The sequence below is a fragment of the Sparus aurata genome, chromosome 17 (assembly GCF_900880675.1).
Source record: "Sparus aurata chromosome 17, fSpaAur1.1, whole genome shotgun sequence".
Lineage (NCBI taxonomy): Eukaryota > Metazoa > Chordata > Actinopteri > Spariformes > Sparidae > Sparus > Sparus aurata.
Genome location: NC_044203.1, coordinates 29,254,430 through 29,276,019, shown reverse-complemented (window position 1 = coordinate 29,276,019; position 21,590 = coordinate 29,254,430). Strand labels below are relative to the sequence as shown.

Sequence of the window (21,590 nt, the reverse complement as noted above, 5' to 3'; positions counted from 1 at the left end):
TCATTTGAATCCCTAACAGGCTTCTTGGGAGCCTTTCCTACACTGACATTGACCAAATATAATCAAATAATGAAAGATGAAATGCACTAAAGATGTGAATTGTTCCATGTGTGTTCTCCAGAGTTTCTGCCTCTCCTGACACACAGAGATGGCTGCAGCTCTGACTGTCCTCCTCATTGGCTGTCTGCTGCAAAGTGAGTTGAAGTTCATTCAGCAAAACAGGGAGAAGCAAAGTTAACACACAGTGAGCAACTAAACAACTTTATTCTAACGGGCGCACTATTTTCCTTTCTTCAAACACTGAGAGAAAAAGCAATGTGAAAACAAATAATATCTATTTATTCAAATGTCCTTCTATCACTGTAAAGGAGTTTTCACTTGAATATATTCACAGATTTGTGTCTTGTGTTTCAGCTGCCCTGTGTGGACAGTTCAAGACCATCATACCGAAGACTATAAAGGTTCTGAGTGGATCCTGTGTGACCATCCCCTGCTCCTTTGATGTAGAGACCAGATTTGACTCAAACATTGATGGAACCTGTAGAGCTATGTGGAAATATGATGAAGAGACTTTCATGTTTGACAGCAGTGATCCACAATCAAGTGCAATACAAGGAGAACTGAAAGGAGACCTAACAAGAAAAGACTGCAGCACAACCCTGAACAACATGAGACCTGAGCACAGCAAAGAATATTTCTTAAGAGTGCAATGTAATAACTTCAGACATAATTTTCTTGCCCAGAAGTTGCACATTTCAGTCACAGGTAGGTTTTACAGTCCATTTACCAACACTGCTGTGACCTTGTGTTGCATTTACTGCATTTTGCAAATAAAATAAAGATGTAGAGTAATGATTACTGTTTATTTATTGATCGGTCCAAATGTACTTTCCCACCAGATGTTCCACCCGCACCGACTCTGACTCCGTCCACACTGAAGGTGGAGGAGGGAACCTCAGTGAGTTTGAAGTGCTCTGCTCCAGCTCCCTGTCTGTCTCATCCTCCAGCTCTGACATGGAGCTCCAGCCTGGGTCACATTCAGGAGTCACTGCAGGAGAATCTGGACAGAACTAAAGTCCAGACCTCTGTTCTGACCTTCACTGCTTCTCGACTTCATCATGGAAAGGAAATCTCCTGTATTGCAGTCTACAACAAACTAGATGGCAGCACTCAGTCAGTTAGCACAAGTTTGACAGCTGATATTTCATGTGAGTTTGTACCGTATTGAAATTCATCATCTTTTACACATAATAATTAGTTACCGAGTTTGAAACAGTATTGAAACAGTCAATTAAACAGTATATTAATACATTAATAGACAAGGGTACTCTGATCATGACTTTTGTGGCTGATCGCCAATCACCAATTGATGGAAGCATATTGGCCGATGCTGATCATCAGTCAAAAGGATGCTTCTTTACCTTATTGTCACCTCTAGTTGTCAGTCATTATTGGCATAATAAAAGCAACATTCAAATATTCAAGAAATAATTAGATTTATTTTGCTTGATAACATAATAATACAAATATTTTACACATAATTGAAACTGTAAAAACAGATTGAAGTAATAATCGTCTAACAAAGATTTAGGGAAACATTCTGTGTGTCAGTCTGAGTTGTTTCAGTCTTTGTACCATGAAGCCATGACTCCACCACCTGGTCACTGCTGGTATCTGCTTACATGTCTGAACACAGTTTGGTAAAATGATGTTAAGTATCTGTAACTCTAAACTCAAAGTACTTCTACCTCCAACTGTGCTCAGCTGAAATACTGTTACTGTAAACATGTTGTGTTGTTACTAAACTGCACTTCACTGTTTAACACTTCATGTTCCTTAAATAGAAACTTTCAGCTCTACTGAGTGTTTCACTCTGCTGTTAGCTGTTAGCTCTGTTAGCTTTGTTAGCTCTGTTAGTCAAACACAGCAGGACTTTACTACTCACTGGCTGCTAAAAGCTAACAGCTAACTAGCTCTCTTAATGCTGACTGCAATTTAGATTTACAGTTCCCTCTTAGTTCACTATGTTTTAAATATGTTTATTAGGACCTACCAGTAAGTCCTTTGTAACTGATGGCAACAATCAGTGGCCGATCAAACCTGAGCATCTTTTGTCATCCATCAACAGAAACGGACATAATACAGAAAAAAAGAATTGTTAACAATTTTAATAAGTGATTAATCAAACATAATTTTTCTGAAAGATTAACTTTAAAAAACTGCAATAAACATTTCCTTCATAATGATGAGTCCAAGTATAGAGAAATCTACAAAACAAAGGAGTTTGAGGACAAAACAGGAGCTTTGCAGTCGTTTTGTATCATTTTATGAATAAAGTGATCATGCTGAGATTTTAGCAAAGCAACCCAACAGTAAAATGTTCTCATTACTGTAGAGCAGTATTCACTTATTCAAGATTTGTGTCTTGTGTTTCAGGGTCTGCGCAGTTTATAACCTTCATGCCACAGACTATAGAGGTTGTGAGTGGATCCTGTGTGACCATCCCCTGCTCCTTTGATGTAGAGGACACATATAAATCAAATGTGGATGAAACATGTAGAGCACTGTGGAGTAATGATGAAGGGACTGTTGTGTTTGACAGCAGGACTCCACACACTAGAGGACATTTGACAGGAAACTTAAAAAACAGACACTGCACCACAACCCTGAACAACATGAGACCTGAGCACAGCAAGAAGTATTTTTTCGGACTTGAATGCGACAATGGCCTTAAATACGATTTTAAAACAAGACAGGTGGACATTGTAGTCAAAGGTAGGTTTTAAAGTCAATTTTATTATACTTCAGTCAACAGCTCCATGTAGAACTACTTTGACCTTATTTTGCTTTTAGTGTATTTTCGAAGTAAAATAAAGATGTAGAGTAATGATTGCTGTTTATTTATTGATTAGTCCAAATGTACTTTCCCACCAGATGTTCCACCCACACCGACTCTGACTCCGTCCACACTGAAGGTGGAGGAGGGAACCTCAGTGAGTTTGAAGTGCTCTGCTCCAGCTCCCTGTCTGTCTCATCCTCCAGCTCTGACATGGAGCTCCAGCCTGGGTCACATTCAGGAGTCACTGCAGGAGAATCCGGACAGAACTAAAGTCCAGACCTCTGTTCTGACCTTCACTGCTTCTCGCCTTCATCATGGAAAGGAAATCTCCTGTACTGCAGTCTACAGCAAACAAGATGGCAGCTCTCAGTCAGTTAGCACAAGTTTGACAGCTGATATTTCATGTGAGTTAATTTGTCCTCCGTTGCATTTCATAATCATTTTAAACATTATTATTGATCTATTTTTTCTCATGTTCTTTAACTTAGTTTGAATCAGGGCTGACACAGTCAATTAAACAGTCCATTAATACAGTAGTCGATAAGGGTGCTCTTATCATGACTTTTGGGGCTGATCACCAATTTATTTATTTTATTTATTTATCTTGTTTATTTCGGGCATGTCAATTCATAAGCATCACAATTCATCATTGTTCAAATAATACAACACACATGGCCGAAAGGGAAAAGCGGGAGAAGCCAAAGCTTATCAAGTCCCGCCCCCATAAATCACTAATTGATGGAAGCATATTGGCAGATGCTGATCATCAGTCAAAAGGATGCTTCTTTACCTTATTGTCACCTCTAGTTGTCAGTTATTAGTGGCATCATAAAAGCACCATTAAAATATTAAAGAAATAATTTGATTTATTTTGCTTGGTAAGATAATAATACACATTTTTTATACATAATTAAAACTGTAAAAACAGAATTAATTAATAATTGTGTAAAAAAGATTTAGGGAAACATTCTGTGTTTCAGTCTGAGTTGTTTCAGTCTTTGTACCATGAAGCCACGACTCCACCACCTGGTCACTGCTGGTATCTGCTTACATGTCTGAACACAGTTTGGTAAAATGATGTTAAGTATCTGTAACTCTAAACTCAAAGTACTTCTACCTCCAACTGTACTCAGCTGAAATACATACTGTAAACATGTTGTGTTGTCACTAAACTACACTTCACTATTTAACACTTCATGTTCTTTAAATAGAAACTTTCAGCTCTACTGAGTGTTTCACTCTGCTGTTAGCTCTGTTAGCTGTTGGCTCTGTTAGCTGTTGGCTCTGTTAGCTCTGTTAGCTGTTAGCTCTGTTAGCTGTTGGCTCTGTTAGCTAAACACAGCAGGACTCTGCTGCTCACTGGCTCCTAACAGTTAACCAGCTCTCCTCCTGCTGACTTCAATTTGGATTTACAGTCCCCTTTTGGTTCAACAGGTTTTTAATAGGTTTACTAGGTCCTACCAGCAAGTCCTTTGTGACTGATCACACTACAGTACTTAAAAACAAATACTAGATGGCAACAATCAGTGGCCGATCAAACCTAAGCATCTTTTGTATCCATCAACAGAAACAGACATAAGACAGAAAAGAGAATTGTCAACAATTGTAATGAGTAACTCATCGAAAGTATTTTTTCTGAAAGAGTAACTTCAAAAAACTGCAATCAATATTTCCTTCATAATGATGAGTCCAAGTCTAAACAAATCTACAAAACAAAGGAGTGTGAGGACAAAACAGGAGCTTTACAGTCATTTTGGGTCATTTTATGAAAAAAGTCCTCATGCTGAGATTTTAGCAAAGCAGCCCAACAGTAAAATGTTGTGTAAAGCATTATTCACTTGTTATTCAAAGATTTCTGTCTTGTGTTTCAGGGTCTGCACAGTTTACAACCTTCATGCCACAGACTATAGAGGTTCTGAGTGGATCCTGCGTGACCATCCCCTGCTCCTTTGGCATAGAGGACAAATATAAATCAAAAGTGGATGAAACATGTAGAGCACTGTGGAAATATGAACTAGAGACTGTTGTGTTTGACAGCAGGAATCCACAAGCTAGAGGACATTTGACAGGAAATTTGAAAGACAGAGACTGCACCACAACCCTGAACAACATGAGACCTGAGCACAGCAAGAATTATTTTTTCAGACTTGCATGTGAAGGTTTGCTATATAATTTTTTACAAAGAAAGTTGCTCATTTCAGTCACAGGTAGGTTTTAAAGTCCATCTTCTTATACTTCAGTCAACAGCTCCTTGTAGAACTGCTTTGACTTTATTTTGCTTTTATTGTATTTCGTAAATAAAATAAAGATGTAGAGTAATGATTACTGTTTATTTATTGGTTGGTCCAAATGTACTTTCCCACCAGATGTTCCACCCACACCGACTCTGACTCCGTCCACACTGAAGGTGGAGGAGGGAACCTCAGTGAGTTTGAAGTGCTCTGCTCCAGCTCTCTGTCTGTCTCATCCTCCAGCTCTGACATGGAGCTCCAGCCTGGGTCACATTCAGGAGTCACTGCAGGAGAATATGGACAGAACTAAAGTCCAGACCTCTGTTCTGACCTTCACTGCTTCTCACCTTCATCATGGAAAGGAAATATCCTGTACTGCAGTCTACAACAAACAAGATGGCAGCACTCAGTCAGTTAGCACAAGTTTGACAGCTGATATTTCATGTGAGTTAATTTGTCCTCTGCTGAAATTCATCATAATTCTAAAGTGATCTCTTGTCTCTTAGTTTTCATGACTTTGTCTGAATCAGGGATGAAACAATTATTCTAATAATGCTTAAGTTTATCAACTCAAAATTTTAGGATTTTTTTTCTTCTCTTTTATAACATTGTAAATTAAACGTCTGGGTTTTTGGACTGTTGGTCAGACAAGAGGCTATCTGAAACCACTCTGGTCCTGGCAGTCCTCCATCACTTACATTATAGGACAATATATCCCAATAAATGTAGAAGAGAAAATTTTCCTTAAAATTATTTACTTACCACATCTGGTAGATTGGCAGTATTCAAACTATTTTCCCAAAATTTCTAATGCCAACATAATATATAAGCAATTATGTTAATGCATTTAAAATACATTTGCATAGGATTCCTAACAGTCCAAAAGGTGAGTTGAAGTTCAGAACTGCAAGTTGGCTTGTTGCTGTTGTAGTTTACTATAAAGTTTATGTTTCAGAAGCTTGAAATTCAGGTTTTAAAACTGAGTCTGTCTGTGAAAGACTGTGTTCTGTCCCTTTAATTGATCTTCTCTTTTGTCGAGTAATCAAATTGGAGTAGGCAGGATCCACATCACAAGAGAAAAAATGAAACGATTTTAAACTGCAAAGCATATTGTGGGTCAATTTTTTTGGGGAGAATGGGGCATTATATGTATTTATTTAATTGCAAATATGTGATAACATTACAACTATAAATAATACAAATAATTTGACATTTTTCAGATCCACCAAAAAACACCACAGTGTCAGTCCATCCCTCTGGTCCAGTACCAGAGAACAGCAGAGTCACTCTGACATGCAACAGTACTGCCAACCCTGCAGTAAGTAGCTACACCTGGTACAGAGCTGACAGAAGTCAGGAGACTGTCATGGGGACTGGACGTGTTTTCAACATTAAAGCTTCCAGAGACAGTGGTCTCTTTTTCTGCGAGGCAGAAAATGCTGTTGGATTTGGACGGTCCAACATCAGTCAAATAGATGTTCACTGTAAGTATCACAAGTGGTCTTTGGTGTCTGATGTGAACTGCCACCTGGATCTTTCTCCCTTTGTCCATCGACTCCTGCTCACAAACTTTAACCAATTCCGTGTCGATGTTACCCACTGGTGAAACTAACATAACCCTTGGCCAAAATGGCTGCAATCAATTTATTTACAAATATATTCACACGGATCACTGAATGAACACAATAAAGACCCCAATGTGTTTCAATTACTTTTCTTCACTCACAACATTTCAATAATCACCTTGTTATCCTGGAGAGGAGAATTCGGCCGATAGTCGAACCTCGGATTCAGGAGGAACAATGCGGTTTTCGTCCTGGCCGTGGAACACTGGACCAGCTTTATACCCTCCGCAGGGTGCTCGAGGGTTCATGGGAGTTTGCCCAACCAGTCCACATGTGTTTTGTGGACTTGGAGAAGGCATTCGACCGTGTCCCTCGTGGCATTCTGTGGGAGGTGCTCCGGGAGTACGGGGTCGGAGGCCCTCTGTTAAGGGCTGTACGGTCCCCGTACGACCAGAGCAGGAGCTTGGTACGCATTGCCGGCAGTAAGTCAGACCTGTTCCCAGTGCATGTTGGACTCCTGCAGGGCTGCCCTTTGTCACCGGTTCTGTTCATTATTTTTATGGACAGAATTTCTAGGAGCAGCCACGGGCCGGAGGGGATCTGGTTCGGGAGCCACTGGATCTCATCTCTGCTTTTCGCGGATGATGTGGTCTTGTTGGCTCCTTCGAGCCGGGACCTCCAGCATGTACTGGGGCGGTTTGCAGCCGAGTGTGAAGCGGCTGGGATGAGAATCAGCACCTCCAAATCCGAGGCCATGGTTCTCGACCGGAAAAAGGTGGCTTGCTCTTGGGAGTGGGTGGGAGGAGAGTTCCTGCCTCAAGTGGAGGAGTTTAAGTATCTTGGGGTCTTGTTCACAAGTGAGGGAAGGATGGAGCGTGAGATTGACAGGCGGATCGGTGCAGCGGCCGCAGTAATGCGGTCGTTGTATCGGTCTGTCGTGGTAAAGAGAGAGCTGAGCCAAAAGGCGAAGCTCTCAATTTACCAGTCAATCTACGTTCCGACCCTCACCTATGGCCATGAACTTTGGGTCATGACCGAAAGAATAAGATCCCGGATACAAGCGGCCGAAATGAGTTTCCTCCGCAGGGTGGCAGGGCGCTCCCTTAGAGATAGGGTGAAGAGCTCTGTCACCCGGGAGGAGCTCGGAGTAGAGCCGCTGCTCCTCCACATCGAGAGGAGGCTCGGGAATCTGTTTCGGATGCCCCCGGGACGCCTCCGTCGGGAGGTGTTCCTGGCATGTCCCGCCGGGAGGAGACCCCGAGGAAGACCCAGGACACGCTGGTGTGACTATGTCACAGCTGGCCTGGGAACGCCTTGGGATCCTCCCGGAAGAGCTGGAGGCAGTGTCCGGGGAGAGGGAAGTCTGGGTGTCCCTGCTCAGGCAGCTGCCCCTGCGACCCGGCCCCGGATAAGCGGATGATAATGGATGGATAATGGATGGACCTTGTTATATCATTACATCTAGTCAAACTTGATCAAACATGACTTTAGCTGACTCATGTCTGTCTTCTCTGTGTTCATCACAGTTGCTCCACAGATCCTGTCCTCATATGACTGCATTCAAACTGCAGACCAGCTCAACTGTTCCTGTGAGACTGTGGGGAATCCTCCTCCTGCTCTACAGTGGTATTTGAATGGGTTACCTGTTAATCACTCTGACAGGTTTGCAATCAGCAGTGAGCCTCTAAACGTCTCAGGTCTGAGCAGCATCATCACTGTGAGTCAACCACAACAGAGGGATCTTTCCACTTTGCTCTGCAACAGCTCCAACTCCCTGGGATCAACTACTCAGAGATTTTTTGTCGACAACCTCGAGCCTCACGGTTTGTCTTTATGCTTGATACAAGTTCTGTTGATTAATTGGAAATGATAATTTTTGTTGTATTTCTATTATACTCATTTATTTACTCAGCTTATGACTTTACATATAAACACTGCAGTATTTCCTCCATTATTACTAAAAATCTAGAATCTAAGACATACTGTTGTGAATGATGCGTGGTAGAACTGGACCCAAATGCAAGACACAATACACAGAGTCAAATTTAATGTGATTTAATGGGCAACCAGTAACCAGAACAAAGTTTGCGGGGGTTGGGGAGAGGTGGCGTGTTCTGGGATCCCAGTGATGGGTGGTGGGTGGTGGTGAGCTCTCCAGAGCGTGCCCAGTGAATCAGAGTGGCATCCCTCCACGTGGCAATGGCGTCCTCTGCGTGAACAAACAAATAATCCTGAACAGGGCTGGAAGGCGACGAGCAAGCACGCAGGTGGAATGGTTTAAGCAAGAAAATGAAGCGAACTGTGACAAAAAAGAACGCAAGGGAGGGTTAGCTGCACAAGCTAAGGTCACTGGAAAAACAACAGACTTAAAGGAGCCAGGATCTCTACAATAGTACCGCTCTCGCTGACTGAACGATCTGACTACGAGTGAATCTAAAGCCGGTCTTCTTATACTGGGGGGAGGGGGGTGATTAGTGCTGATGATTTCCACCTGGCCGCAACCTGCAGTGAGATAGCCACGCCCACCAACTCACATAGAGAGACAGACACAGAGCAGGGGAAAAAACATCCAGGATCACACACAGGGGAAAACAGACAATGACACAAGAGGGAAGAGGAGGGCTGCCATGATGCCATCATGACACCTAAATACTCATTTCTTCTGCCTTGCTAATAATTGTAAAATGTTATGCTATGCATACAGGATAACTGAGCCACTGTTGAATAAAAGTAACCCTCAACAGTGATCTGATGAGTGTTATGTTATCTCTTCTGACAGGTCCTGAACAGTATCTTGGACCGTACAGCGGACTTCTTCTCTTGGCTGGTGCTGTCGTATCTCTCTGTGTGAACGTCTTGTTGACAATCTACGTGGTGTTCCTTTGGTATGATGTTACAATAGATTATATAGATTTTGTTGAAAGCCTAATGCTGATTAGGAGAAGAACGATCCATAGAAGACAGAAATTAACAAGTACATGTATGTTTCTCTTTTTTCCTAAAAGCAAAGCAAGAAAGAGTGTGAAGCCAAAAGAAGAGGACAGAACCTACATGTCACTGGAGCGTAGAGACCTGTCTCCAGAGTATGATGTCATCGGCCAAACTCCAAAATGACCATGTCAGCTTCCTCCGACGATGAACCTGATACTTATCAGATAACATAATGAAAGGTTTTATTGCTTTTTTCATACTTCATACTTTGTTACTCTGCTCTTTTATGAAATGCTTCAAATTCACACTTAGTTATGAGTGTTTATGAATATTTAGTTTCTGTGGAGAAACATTCACAAAACATCACAAGTATAAAATGTAATTCAAATGAATACTTTTTCTATGAAAACTTTCATGTGAAATTTTGTCAAGTCTGTTTTAAACTTCATCGTAGTGTGCTTGATTGCACTACATTTTAATGTTCGAGGTGGTGAGGTTTTCACTTTTGTTGGACTTGAAGCTCTGCTGGTCTGGAGAAGTAAGTTTGATTTAGAACAGAAAATACATTAGGAGACAAGACATCTTTCTCATGATTTTCTTGATAGGAAATGAAATATTGTGAAGAAAAATGGACAGAACAGGATTCACGTGGCACTTGATTAAAGAAACAAGTCTTTGAAACAAAGTGTAATTACAAAATTAAAGCTGCAAGCAGCGATGAACGGTCCCTTCGCAGTCCACACGCTTCGGGGTATGCTGCTGTCGATGCATGCTGCCATTGCGTTGTCCACGCAACACCTTCCATTGAGGAAGTATAGTGGGGCGGCTTAAAGGGATATTTCGGTTTTTTTGAAGTGGGGTCATATAAAGTACATATCTATAGTCGATCTGTTTCCTACCGTAATCACCGATCAGCGCAGCCTCAGTTTGGAGAAGTAGAGAGCTGCTCCAGCCCAGAGGCTCAGCTTTGTACTGCAGTGAACGGGGTCCAGCAAAAAAGCCAAATTAACCACCTAAAACAAGGCTCACCTAAAATTTTTTACATCAGGTCAAGTGAACGTTGTATAGGTAAAATTCACAGCGCTTTACATCGCTGTCAGGCCGCGCTTTCTTTTGGCACTACATTTTCTCAACCGCAGAACCCCCCGTATCCCTACGCATGAGCGCTTATGCGGAAGGATTCGGAGAGTTAAGTTTCGTTTTTATCGAAAGTAAACCTATCGTCCAGCAGCTGGGCCTCGCGCTGTATTCTGCCGCTCGCAGATCAGCTGTTGCCCAGTTACGCTAGTGCGTAGGGAAATGGGGGTTCTGCGGTTGAGAAAATGTAGTGCCAAAAGAAAGCACGGTCTGACTGCAATGTAAAGCGCTGTGAATTTTACCTATACAACGTACACTTGAACTGATGTAAAATGTTTTAGATGGGCCTTGTTTTTGGTGCTTAATTTCGCTTTTTTGCTGAACCCCGTTCACTGCAGTACAAAGCTGAGCGTCTGGGCTGGAGCAGCTCTCTACTTCTCCAAACTGAGGCTGCGCTGATCGGTGATTACGGTAGGAAACAGATCGACCATAGATATGTACTTTATATGACCCCACTTCAAAAAACCCGAACTATCCCTTTTAAAGCATAATTCCAAAGAATCGTGCACTTTGTGATAAAAGCATGAAATTTGGTGCACATATAGCCAGATAGTCCAAAAAAAATTAGATATGGGGCCATCCCAAATTTTCAATTTGGAAGCCAATTTTTAAAATTGCCGCCTTTGACTACTATTTCGATGTGAATATTCTTTTGTGTGTTGATTATAATATGATATTAATGAGATAGTTAGCTACATTTATTTACCTCATTGGGGTTTGTACATCAATGATACAAATACATTTAAAAATGGCTGTTATTTTTCAAGATGGCTGCCATGACTAGTTTGAAAATTGTTACTGCTTCAAAGTTGCATGGATTCCTGTAATACAGTGATATTGGGGTCAAATCACACATTTTTTTGATTAGGAATTCAGGTGGCAACTTTTAGTATGTGGCCATTGCCTTTGTTGGAGGGATTGACTGCACATTGTGCCTCTTTGCAAATATGTTTGTGGATGTGCTGGTTCGATCATAGAGCAGGATTATAAACCTTTCAATAGTTGCCATTACCTCCTGTAGAATGTTATGTGGAGCAGAAGACAATTCCAAAAGGGCATTTGTCAGCTCTGGAAAGATAGCCCACACAACCCATGCAGTCTTTTTCCCATGCCGAGCAAAGCTTGATACTGTGTCACAGCCAGTCAAAGCATGAAACACTGGAAGAGCACGTGCCTTTTCAGGACCAAGTGCAGCTGAGATTTCATGGGCTGCTAGGTATCATTTCCAGTACCAAATGCCAACCAAAGCTCATCTCCTGCCTTTAGACCTTAAGCTGCTGCCACAGCTTGAACCACAATATCAGTATGAACAGTTTGGATCATAATTTTCTTGTGATCATTTCATACTGCATGGGCCACATGTCATAACATGTGAGTGTCAGCTTCCTCATGTGTGCATGGAGTAATTGAGGACAGATCAGCAAGGGGTCGTTTGATGAGGACAGCGGTCCACCATTTGAAATGTGGTATTAGCATGTTAGCACGTTTACTATTTATGTGGAACAGGTTGTTAATGGCAAAATAATATGGGTTTTTCTAAAATAAGTTTAATTTATCTATTTTCAAGCCTAAATAAAGCAGACATGGTTCTGTGGTATCTTCCCACCAAGTAGTCTTATATCAACAGCAATCCACCATTTGAAAAGTTCTATGTGGAACAGGGCGTCAGTGGGGGAAAAAGAAGGGTTTTTCTTGAAAAAGTTTTTTATTTTGTGAGCTAATTGTAAACAAAATAAGATTTAAAATATGTTTAGTTTATCTAGTTATAGGCCTACCTAAAGCCGAGCATATGACAAATATGAACTCGAGGCATATTGCAATGGTCAAGTCACATCTGATCTTTCCAATGAATTGAAGGACTTGAATTGTGATGGTGGCCATCTTGAATTGTGAAAACAAAGGAAGATTCTGGGCTTATTACACATTGCAGATTTTATTTCTGCATGATAAAATGTATAATTATTTATAAAGATCGACCCTGTGATAGGCAATATACAAAACTTTATTACAATTACAATGTTCATGCTGATCGTGACAATCATCTTGAATATTTATTGTATAAAATTAAACTAACAAGATCATCAGCATCATATTTTATACCATGCAAATAAGAAAATTGATCTGAATACTGTTGTCAATGGCAGCCATTTTTAAAATAGCCACCACATCCACCATGTATCCAATTGTTTTCAGGCTGCCTTTGGCCTTAACTGTACCGAATGTACGATTTTTCAGCTAAGCCGCCCCACTAGTTGTTCCTTTATAATTTGGTGGGCTGCTCCTCCTGCCGGTATTGAACAATGTATGCTGGAGTCAAAAGAACTCCCTGCAATCTACATGAAGAACAAATAAAGAGAGGAGTACACTCTGTCAACTTACAGACTCTTAAACAGAGGTTTGTATCCATTAGCAAGGCAGCTCTGCCCTCTGGTGGAGGAAGCCTGTCTACTCAAAAGAGAAGACAGTCAAGCTGTTCCTTCAAATGAAGTTTGAAATATGGTGGGCTGCTCCTCCTTAAGTATTAAACAATGTATACTGAAATCAGAAGAACTCCCTGCAATCTACATAAAGAACAAATAATGAGAGGACTACATTGTGTGACCCTACAGACTGTTAAACAGAGGTGTGTAGCCATTAGCAAGGCTGAATTGTCAAGAATTTGCAGAAAAAGCAGAATATTTCAAAAGCTGAAAAGGCAGAATGGCTGAAAAGTAAGAGGGCTGAAAGAGCTTAAAAAGGTGAACAGTTTCTGTTTGAGAGCGAGCCTAAGTAAAAGGACTGCTGGTTGAGGCGGCAGATTATGGACTATGATTCCGGGCAGAGAATCAAGGCACTTGGAGAGAGAGATCTGATTTGACCTCCTTTAATGAGGTTGTTGGACTTTAACATAACTGTACAAAGTATGTTTGTGTGTGTGTGTGTGTGTGTGTGTGTGTGTGTGTGTGGTCTAAAAAAAGAAAAAGGAAATGAACTGTGTTACAACAATGCTCAACATGTTATTCAGCAGTTAAATCAAATAAACATCTCTAAATAAGCTGCTATATGAGCATAAGATTTTAAGGTTCACCAGTAATATCCCTAACTTATATGCAAACCACTACTTATGCATAATACAACAACAAAGATGCAATGTAAGTGGTGTAATATATATAAGGTTTTTGAATGTACGACAAAGTATATGGGACTTATGAGCCAAAACACACTTTCCTTGATTGTAGCGCCACCTAGTGGTGGAAATTCAGGACGACAATAGATTATAAAATGTTTTGCCAGGTGTGACCTATATTCCAAGTTTGGTGAGTTTTGGGGTATGTTCAGGCATTGAAAAATGCGACTATTTTGGCAAAAGAAAAAAAAATCATTTGGAAAAACAATGGTAGTGCTTGTTGATTATTTGACTACTACACCAAAATTGTGTCTCTTTCCTACGATAAGCTTCATCTAGCAATACTAGAGACTGTCCTCCAAAAAAGAGTAACGGCACGTGTTTTGGCAAATACTTCTCTGGAGTCCATAGTAATTATAATGGGAGCAAAGGAGTGTGAGGGAAATTCTCTAATGCCCTTTTATTATTTTAATATGTTGTTCTTGTATATAAAATCTAACAAATATTGTAAATAATATAAAGTGCTGTAAAAGACAAACATAAGTAAGAACTCTGTTAAGGAGTTCATCCTGAAGGTTTTTTTTTAACCTCTACTGTGACCTCTCCTGGGGATATGTGCTCTGACAATGGTTGGTGTATAACACAGAAGCTATGGAAAGTCAGTGTGTAACCTCAGGTGGATGTGGAGATGGTGGGAATTTTTATTAGTGAGTTAAAATGTAACCTTGTGACAGCTGCAATTTCGTGTATTGGCTTCTGCTTTTATAAAAGGATGAGGGGAGACCGCCTCTCTTCAGTCATCATCTATGTACTGCTGATGAGTGACTCTTGCTTGCAAGCAATAAAGAACTGCTAGAACAGAAATATTGTGTCGAACTCTGTCTTGACCAACTCTCATCTGCACTAGACATGACAGGAGGAAGTGAGGTGACTTTCTTATCCAGGAGGAGGACAGTGTGGATGTGTGGGTCAACAAAACATTTCACTTCAACATCATTAGTTTCCCCTCACTAACTCGTCATTTCTAGTTATCCACTCACTAACTGTACGTTCAGACCAAAGGTGCATAAAGAGGAAAATGATCCCAGAAGTCATTCATTGTGTATTGGGAGCCAGGCGGACAAGGAGGGAAAGGTGGAAAAGGCGGAGGCGGGTGGAATAGGTGGATTAGGAGGAAAAAAAAGCTAAAAATCCTCCAACTTTATGTAACGAGCTATGACGCGTCTTGGTGGAAAAGGTGGAAAATCCATGCCATAACCAATGGGGATGTCTCGTTCTGCTGTCGTCCCTCGGTCAGGTCGGTCCCAGAGAACAACCCGCGTAGTTTTGGCTCCTACCAAACATTCGTTGCGAGATGGCACTGGAAATGTTGATTGCTGCTGTAGAACACCCGGTCCTCTACGATTTGACCCTGTTCGCCTACAGGGATTAGAGTTTAGATCGGGCCCACAAAATCAAGCCCGACCCGACCAGACCTGACCCGAGCCTGGCCCGACATATTAACTGTAATTATGAGCTGACCACTTTTTTCAGTAACGACTAATCTAAGGCGTTAATATTTCCAAACCAGTAACCAGATTAAAGAACTTATTTAAGTCACTGTGCGTTACTATTATTTTTGTCATTTTCCCTAGTAAAAATATATATTTTTGCTTTCTTCTTGCGTCTCAGGGAGTGTTATCACGTGTGCAACAAGTCACGTTTTCAGCATGAGGACAACTCACTCACGTGTTAGACCATGCAGCTACACAAACAACATGGAGGGAGGAGAGATATGCGCGTTTTGTTGCTGGAAATACAGTCCATTATTTTGAGTTATTAAAAAAATACAAAACACAAATGCTTGATCAAGGGCCTGGCCCGAGGATAGTCGGGTCGGGCTCGGGCAGAGAATCTAAACTCTAATAGGGATCAATTAAAGATGGCCATGCGTGGAGGAAGGTCGCTTTTAATTGTGTAATATGTTTGTAAGAAAGGAGAGAAATTATTGCATACTAGCGTTGCAACGTAGCATGCTTATTAATGACTTTATCAAGTAACTTTCCCTGATCAACGATGTCAGTAAATGGATGGGCTGCTACAGCAGTAGTTGCGTGGTGGTGTTTAACGCGAGTGGCGTGCGGGCCCTTCAAATTTAGAAGCAAGGACGAACAGGGTGACAAAAGCGACTTAAGCAACATAGGAGTGGACAAGGACGCAAGAAGAAAGCAAAAATACATATATTTACTGAGGAAAATGACAAAAATAATAATAACACACTGACTTGAATAAGTAACTTTAATCTGATTACTGGTTTGGAAATATTAACGCGGTAGACTACTTGTTACTGAGGCCGGGCCGGGCCAGGACTCAACGTGCGAGGGGTCGGGTCGGGTTTGATGTTTTTGGGCTCGATCTGAGCTCTACTACAGAGTCACACGTATATGTAATGTCATATATTGAAGATGTGAGGTTACGAAAATATTCCCAAACTTTGAACGTGTTTGGTTTCGCTTCCCTGCTCTCCTCAACATGTTCCGCCATCATTCATATTCTTCTTCTTCTTCTGCGGAACCGTCTTCTTCTTCTATGCCACACTGTGGTGCGCATTCTAGTAGCGGTGCTAAAGCGATTTGCTCCGGCTCAAATCTTTTTTGTTTTTAAATGATGATAAATAATAATAACAATAATAAATACGCGCATCAACGCACAAATTTTGTGTTGACAAATTTTTATTGTCGACGTAATCGATTACGTCGACTAATCGTTGCAGCCCTAGTAACTTGTGAGTCATTTTTATCAGCATGACCACAATCGTTTAACATGCTTAACCGAGTGTTTGTTGTGTTATCATTAAAATAAAGGTCCTTGAATCTTCACATCATCATTTCAACCCAAAACATGATCTTTTCTTGAACCCAACCAAGCCATTTTCATGTCACCCAGGAGCTCAGTTACACTGTGGGTATTTGGGTAATCCGTCCACTGTTGTAGAATTACACTCCTATTACACTGTTTAACTCATTATGGACGGTTTGAAATCAAATTATCAAAACCGATTCAGCAGAACTGACAATATCTCCTTTTATATTCCACAAATTCTCCTTCCTCTTCAAATTGTGCTGCCTACATTACCACAATGTCATTTCACCATTGAGTGACATCACTGAAGGCAATTTATGAGATTACATGCAGATTCCTCTGGCACAACAAAGTACTTTTTTTTTCACATACCAGCAGTACAGTACATACAGTACAGTACAGTACAGTAAAGTAGTACGCCCCAAGACCTGTAAACACACTCTGATGTATTAATTGTTGGAGTTACCCTTTAACAGTTATGTTTTAGTCACTTTGCACAAATAATATCCTGTTGGTAAATGCAACACCTGCCACATTCACCCACGCCTTTACACATTTACACACTGATGGTGGAGGCTGAAACAGCAATTCGCACATTTGCTCTCTCGCTGATGGAACAGCCATCAAGATCATTTTAGGGTGGAGTGTCTTGCTCAAGGGCACTTCAATACACAGCCAGTGGAACCAGGCCGGGATCAAGAGGGCAGGAGTCCCTGGGCGCAATTCTTGGATGCCCCCCCGCATACAAACACGCACACACACCAGTGTTTCCCCTATATGCATTCTGCGGCGGTGTCCCGCTGCTGGATTGTAGAGTGAGCTGATTGTATTAGTAAACTGGAGACAGTGTTTCCCCTAGATTTTTTTGTAGCACTGGTGCTCTGAGTCGGTAACCTAGCAACACTAGGGGGGTCCAGGGGCATGCCCCCCCCCCGGAAATTTTTTTGAAAAATAACCCTTTAAATGGTGACTACTGTAAGTAAGTGGGCCACATGACATGGAAGCTATTAAGAAAAAAATATTAATATTCATATAAAATAGAGGAAGCACTAAAGTACAATAAAAAGAGCTGTGTCTCATTTCTCCAGTTCACTAATAGAATCTGCTGCTGGTTTGCCATCACTGGGTCACATGACATGAAAGATTTTGATATATTTTGTAATAATATATTTCTGCAAAGTAACTTAATGACGGTCCCTAAATCAGTTGTCAGGGATTCAGCAAGGCTCTGGGAGGTGAACTGACCGTCCTCCGACTGCTCAGACTGGGTGAACCTCAGTAAAGTCGCGGCTGGACCCGAGTGAATATCTGCCAAATACCGAACCTAAAACTAACTTCACCCCGGTCGACAGTCGCGCCGGGAGCGAGGGGACCCCGTCCCTCCCCCGCGGGGGGGAAAGAGGGCGCAGCGAGCCACGGCCACGGTCCAGGGGCGGTTCTGGGGGGGGTGGGGGGGCAACAGGGGCCAGTGCCCCCGTAACTCTGAGTCTGGACCCCCCTGTGGCCCCCCTGACAGGGAGTCTGCATCAATAATACAATGACAGATTTCTTGCAATGATTTTGTTTTGAAGGGAAAGGCAGAAGTAAATTCTCTAAGCAGTTTACTACCCAATCAAAATTGCTAAAATTGTAAACACTGTTTTGTCTGAATGAGGGATTTATCTTTTTTTCCGGGTTGTATGTGCCCCCTTACAAAAAAGGCCGGCCCCAACCTGGCCCCCCTATTAAAACTGGTCTAGAACCGCCACTGCCACGGTCCACGTCCCGGGAAGCGGCGAGGTCCGGGCGGGATGTCGCTGTCACTCAACTTAAACGATGACTTGTAGAAATTATACAAATAGCAGTAATGACAATAATAATCGGATTTAAAATAACTTAGGGTGCAGTGCTTTCACTGTGTGCACTACTTCAATTTGCCATACGCCCCCCCGTGATATTAAACATACAAAATTAATGTATTTTTTTTTTTGTTTTTTGCGGAGGCGCTGGCGCTCGTTGGGCCCCATGTGCACGTAGGCCCCTGGGCCTATGCCCATAAAGTCCATTGGGTAATCCGGCCTTGAGTGGAACCACACTGCAACACTGCAGGTTAATTTGGTTAATCAGTGTTAAATATAATAATGTTGTTGTTTTTATAGAAACTGTGTGAATCACGTTGTCAATAAAGGCTAATTACAGAGTTTTGTCATGTATAATTCATTTGCAGAAATTCCGCCTCATGAGGGCGGTGCTACAAACACTTTTAGGTGAATATATATATATATATATATATATATATATATATATATATATAAAAGACACATGTGGAACTAAAAAAACATTACATTTTTGTCGCCGTCACACCCATGTTCACTTCTGTGACTTCCTCATTTTCAAGTCAACTTTTGCAGGATGTTTGAAAAAGCAGCACAACTCTGAAGGAACTTCACTTCTCTGTTCATCTTTCATGGTGTACTGTAAGATCTGAAGAAAAGGTAAGTCACCTTAACTTCTATATGACACATCAACTAATGAACATTCATGCTTATGATAAAACTAAATTAATAGAAGCTTAAATATTGAATCATGTGACTTCAGATTAATGAACATTTCAAAAGTAGAAAGGAAAAAGAAATTTTGCGAAATGTGGAAAAATTTCTGTTAAACACTCACTTTTGTAAGTTTTAGTCACTTTTGAGTGTATTTTTTGCCTTACACAACTTTAAGCTCTGTAAAAACAAAGAAAATACAGAAATAAAATGAAATATGTTGATCACTTTTGCCTGCATCATACTGTACAGTTTAGCTTCTTGTGTTCCAGTTCAATGTCAAAGAATCTGACAATAATTTGGTTTTGCAAATTCCTCACAGTGAGTAAAAACACCGAAACAGTCAGTAACCTTTTGTTAAGTGTTTCCATCGCAAAACTTCATAAAAGTCTGTCAAGTTTTTTTATTAGTAACAATGACTTGAATTGTTCAGTCAAAGTTTTTAAAGGACATGATTTAAAAGCAGTAATATGTCCCTATTTTCCCCTAAGAATGATCAATAAGTGTACTCAGTACCTGGGAATAATCTAATTATTTTAGGATTCAGTTAACTTTCAGTGTCTCAGAATCCTCCACAGCATAGCTCACTAACAGGTGGACTGCGATCAAAGTCCGGACCCAGACGCCTACTGGGTATACTCAGCCAATCAAATCTGTGCATTCCAGGAGGATCAACATTGCGACTCTGTATACAGACAGATGAAAGACGAGTGGGATATTAGAGGGAAAGAAGAAGAAACTGTAAAAACGTTCACTTGTAAAGATGTGTTGAGATCCATTTGTTATAAAACTGGTTGGGACTGTTAAGATTTGAAACATTAAGAAAGAAAAAGGGAAACTCAAGCTGCTGCTACACTTTATTTTAGTTTTCAAAAAGGACTTTATTTTAGGGGTTCGGTACGCACAATTTTTATTTTCAAATGCAGCCCTTATTCTCCTTAAAGAGAGAAGAAAATAATACATATCTACGGTCTTATATATCTGTATAATTGAATTTTAAGTGACAATACATATTGTCAAAATTAAATCATAACACAAGTTAGACATTATGATGTTCCGGACCTTTGCATCAGGAAATGTAACTGGACCTATTGTAGTGGGAGACTACCATCCTTATCCGTCAAATTATTCCACAATCAGGCCCAGTAAATCCACTTGAAGGTTAAAATCCAAAATAAAGGAAAAACAGCCCAGATTTTAGATCCAACTCAGAGGAGAAATCCACTCAGAACCTAAGTTCAGAGCAGAGGTGAAATTGCTCAGAACCTAAGTCCAAAAATCACTCCAGAGACTAAGTCCAAAAATTCACTCCAGAGACTAAGTCCAAATCAGAGGCGAGGCAGCAGGTCTTCAGTCAAAAAGGTGTTTATTCCAAGAGAAGTTATAAATCCATTAGGTACCCCCGAACAACTGAGAAATCTCCCCGGATCACCCCCTTTTATACCTGGGGTCAGTGTCACCAACCCCCTTCTTGGACCACCCCCTTGTCATGATCACGCGAGACTATCATCTTAATATTTTTTAATATCTTCCCTAATGGCTGTAAAGTGTCTCACCCAGGCCTCTATCTTGGCCTTGGGTGGGCTGCGGCGTCACCTGTTGCTAACTCACTCCAGCTCTGTTATTATAAAGGGATTATCTGACCTTGGTCTTACATCAGGCTCATATTCACTGTTAGAAGGTGTATTTCTCAAATAAAATGTATATGCATGATCATGACCCAGTATATATTTGCCACTACAGTCCCCCCTTTGGTCCTTCAAAAAAGGACCAATACTTCAAACTTTAACATTAGGGAGTGCAATCATTCTGTTATCATAATACATACAACATTGTGAGTATATTATAACAAAAACACAGCATATGTGGTTTCAAACGATAAAATGCAACCCCCACCTACAAGACTGATAATGAGTATCATCCCATGGGGAAGTGCCTCAACTATCAAGAGAATAGTTGAGAGCTCTCCCTGAGCCCTCTTCTGGACCAGCCTTCAAACAGATGGCCCAGTGAAATTCATTAACAGATTTCTATTCTGACCAGGCACATGACAGTGAAAGCCTCCCCCCTCAGCTAGCTGTTTGAGAGGTAAATTGCTCCACCATGTGACCCACCATCTGACCTGTTCTATGGGTACAAACAGATTATGAGTACACACAACATCAAATCACACATTGTAATTAACCCTCTTGTGACTGTAACACACGTGAATCAAATTCTTGATAAAGGACGCCACTCAACACCTCAAGATTTGTTTTTAAGCATGCATACCTAGGTAACTCGTGCTCATGTGGATATAGCATAGAATTTTTTTTTTTTTTTTTTTTTTTTTTCAGTCAAGCATGAGATTACATAGACAAAATCTTAAACCTCTATGGATTAGACTATTATCTAGACACTCCTTGTGAAAAT

General features: G+C 41.0%; 1 protein-coding gene across 1 annotated transcript; it reads left to right on the top strand.

Annotated features, from left to right (window-relative positions):
• Nucleotides 1-518: 518 nt before the first annotated feature.
• On the top strand, nucleotides 519-9,927 carry LOC115567770 (myelin-associated glycoprotein-like). The gene is made up of 10 exons (XM_030394619.1): nucleotides 519-765; nucleotides 900-1,208; nucleotides 2,437-2,775; nucleotides 2,935-3,243; nucleotides 4,711-5,046; nucleotides 5,206-5,514; nucleotides 6,291-6,554; nucleotides 8,162-8,458; nucleotides 9,415-9,520; nucleotides 9,641-9,927. The coding sequence occupies exons 1-10, from the start codon at nucleotides 549-551 to the stop codon at nucleotides 9,747-9,749; spliced, it is 2,595 nt and encodes an 864-aa protein (XP_030250479.1). The 5' UTR covers nucleotides 519-548; the 3' UTR covers nucleotides 9,750-9,927.
• The last annotated feature ends 11,663 nt before the right edge of the window (nucleotides 9,928-21,590 follow it).

Excerpts from the sequence above, each read along its gene's own strand:
- LOC115567770 (XM_030394619.1), top strand. The coding sequence starts at position 549 with ATGTGGAAATATGATGAAGAGACTTTCATGTTTGACAGCAGTGATCCA. Across the intron at positions 766-899 it reads GTTGCACATTTCAGTCACAG|ATGTTCCACCCGCACCGACT; the intron begins GTAGGTTTTACA and ends CTTTCCCACCAG. Across the intron at positions 3,244-4,710 it reads TTTGACAGCTGATATTTCAT|GGTCTGCACAGTTTACAACC; the intron begins GTGAGTTAATTT and ends CTTGTGTTTCAG.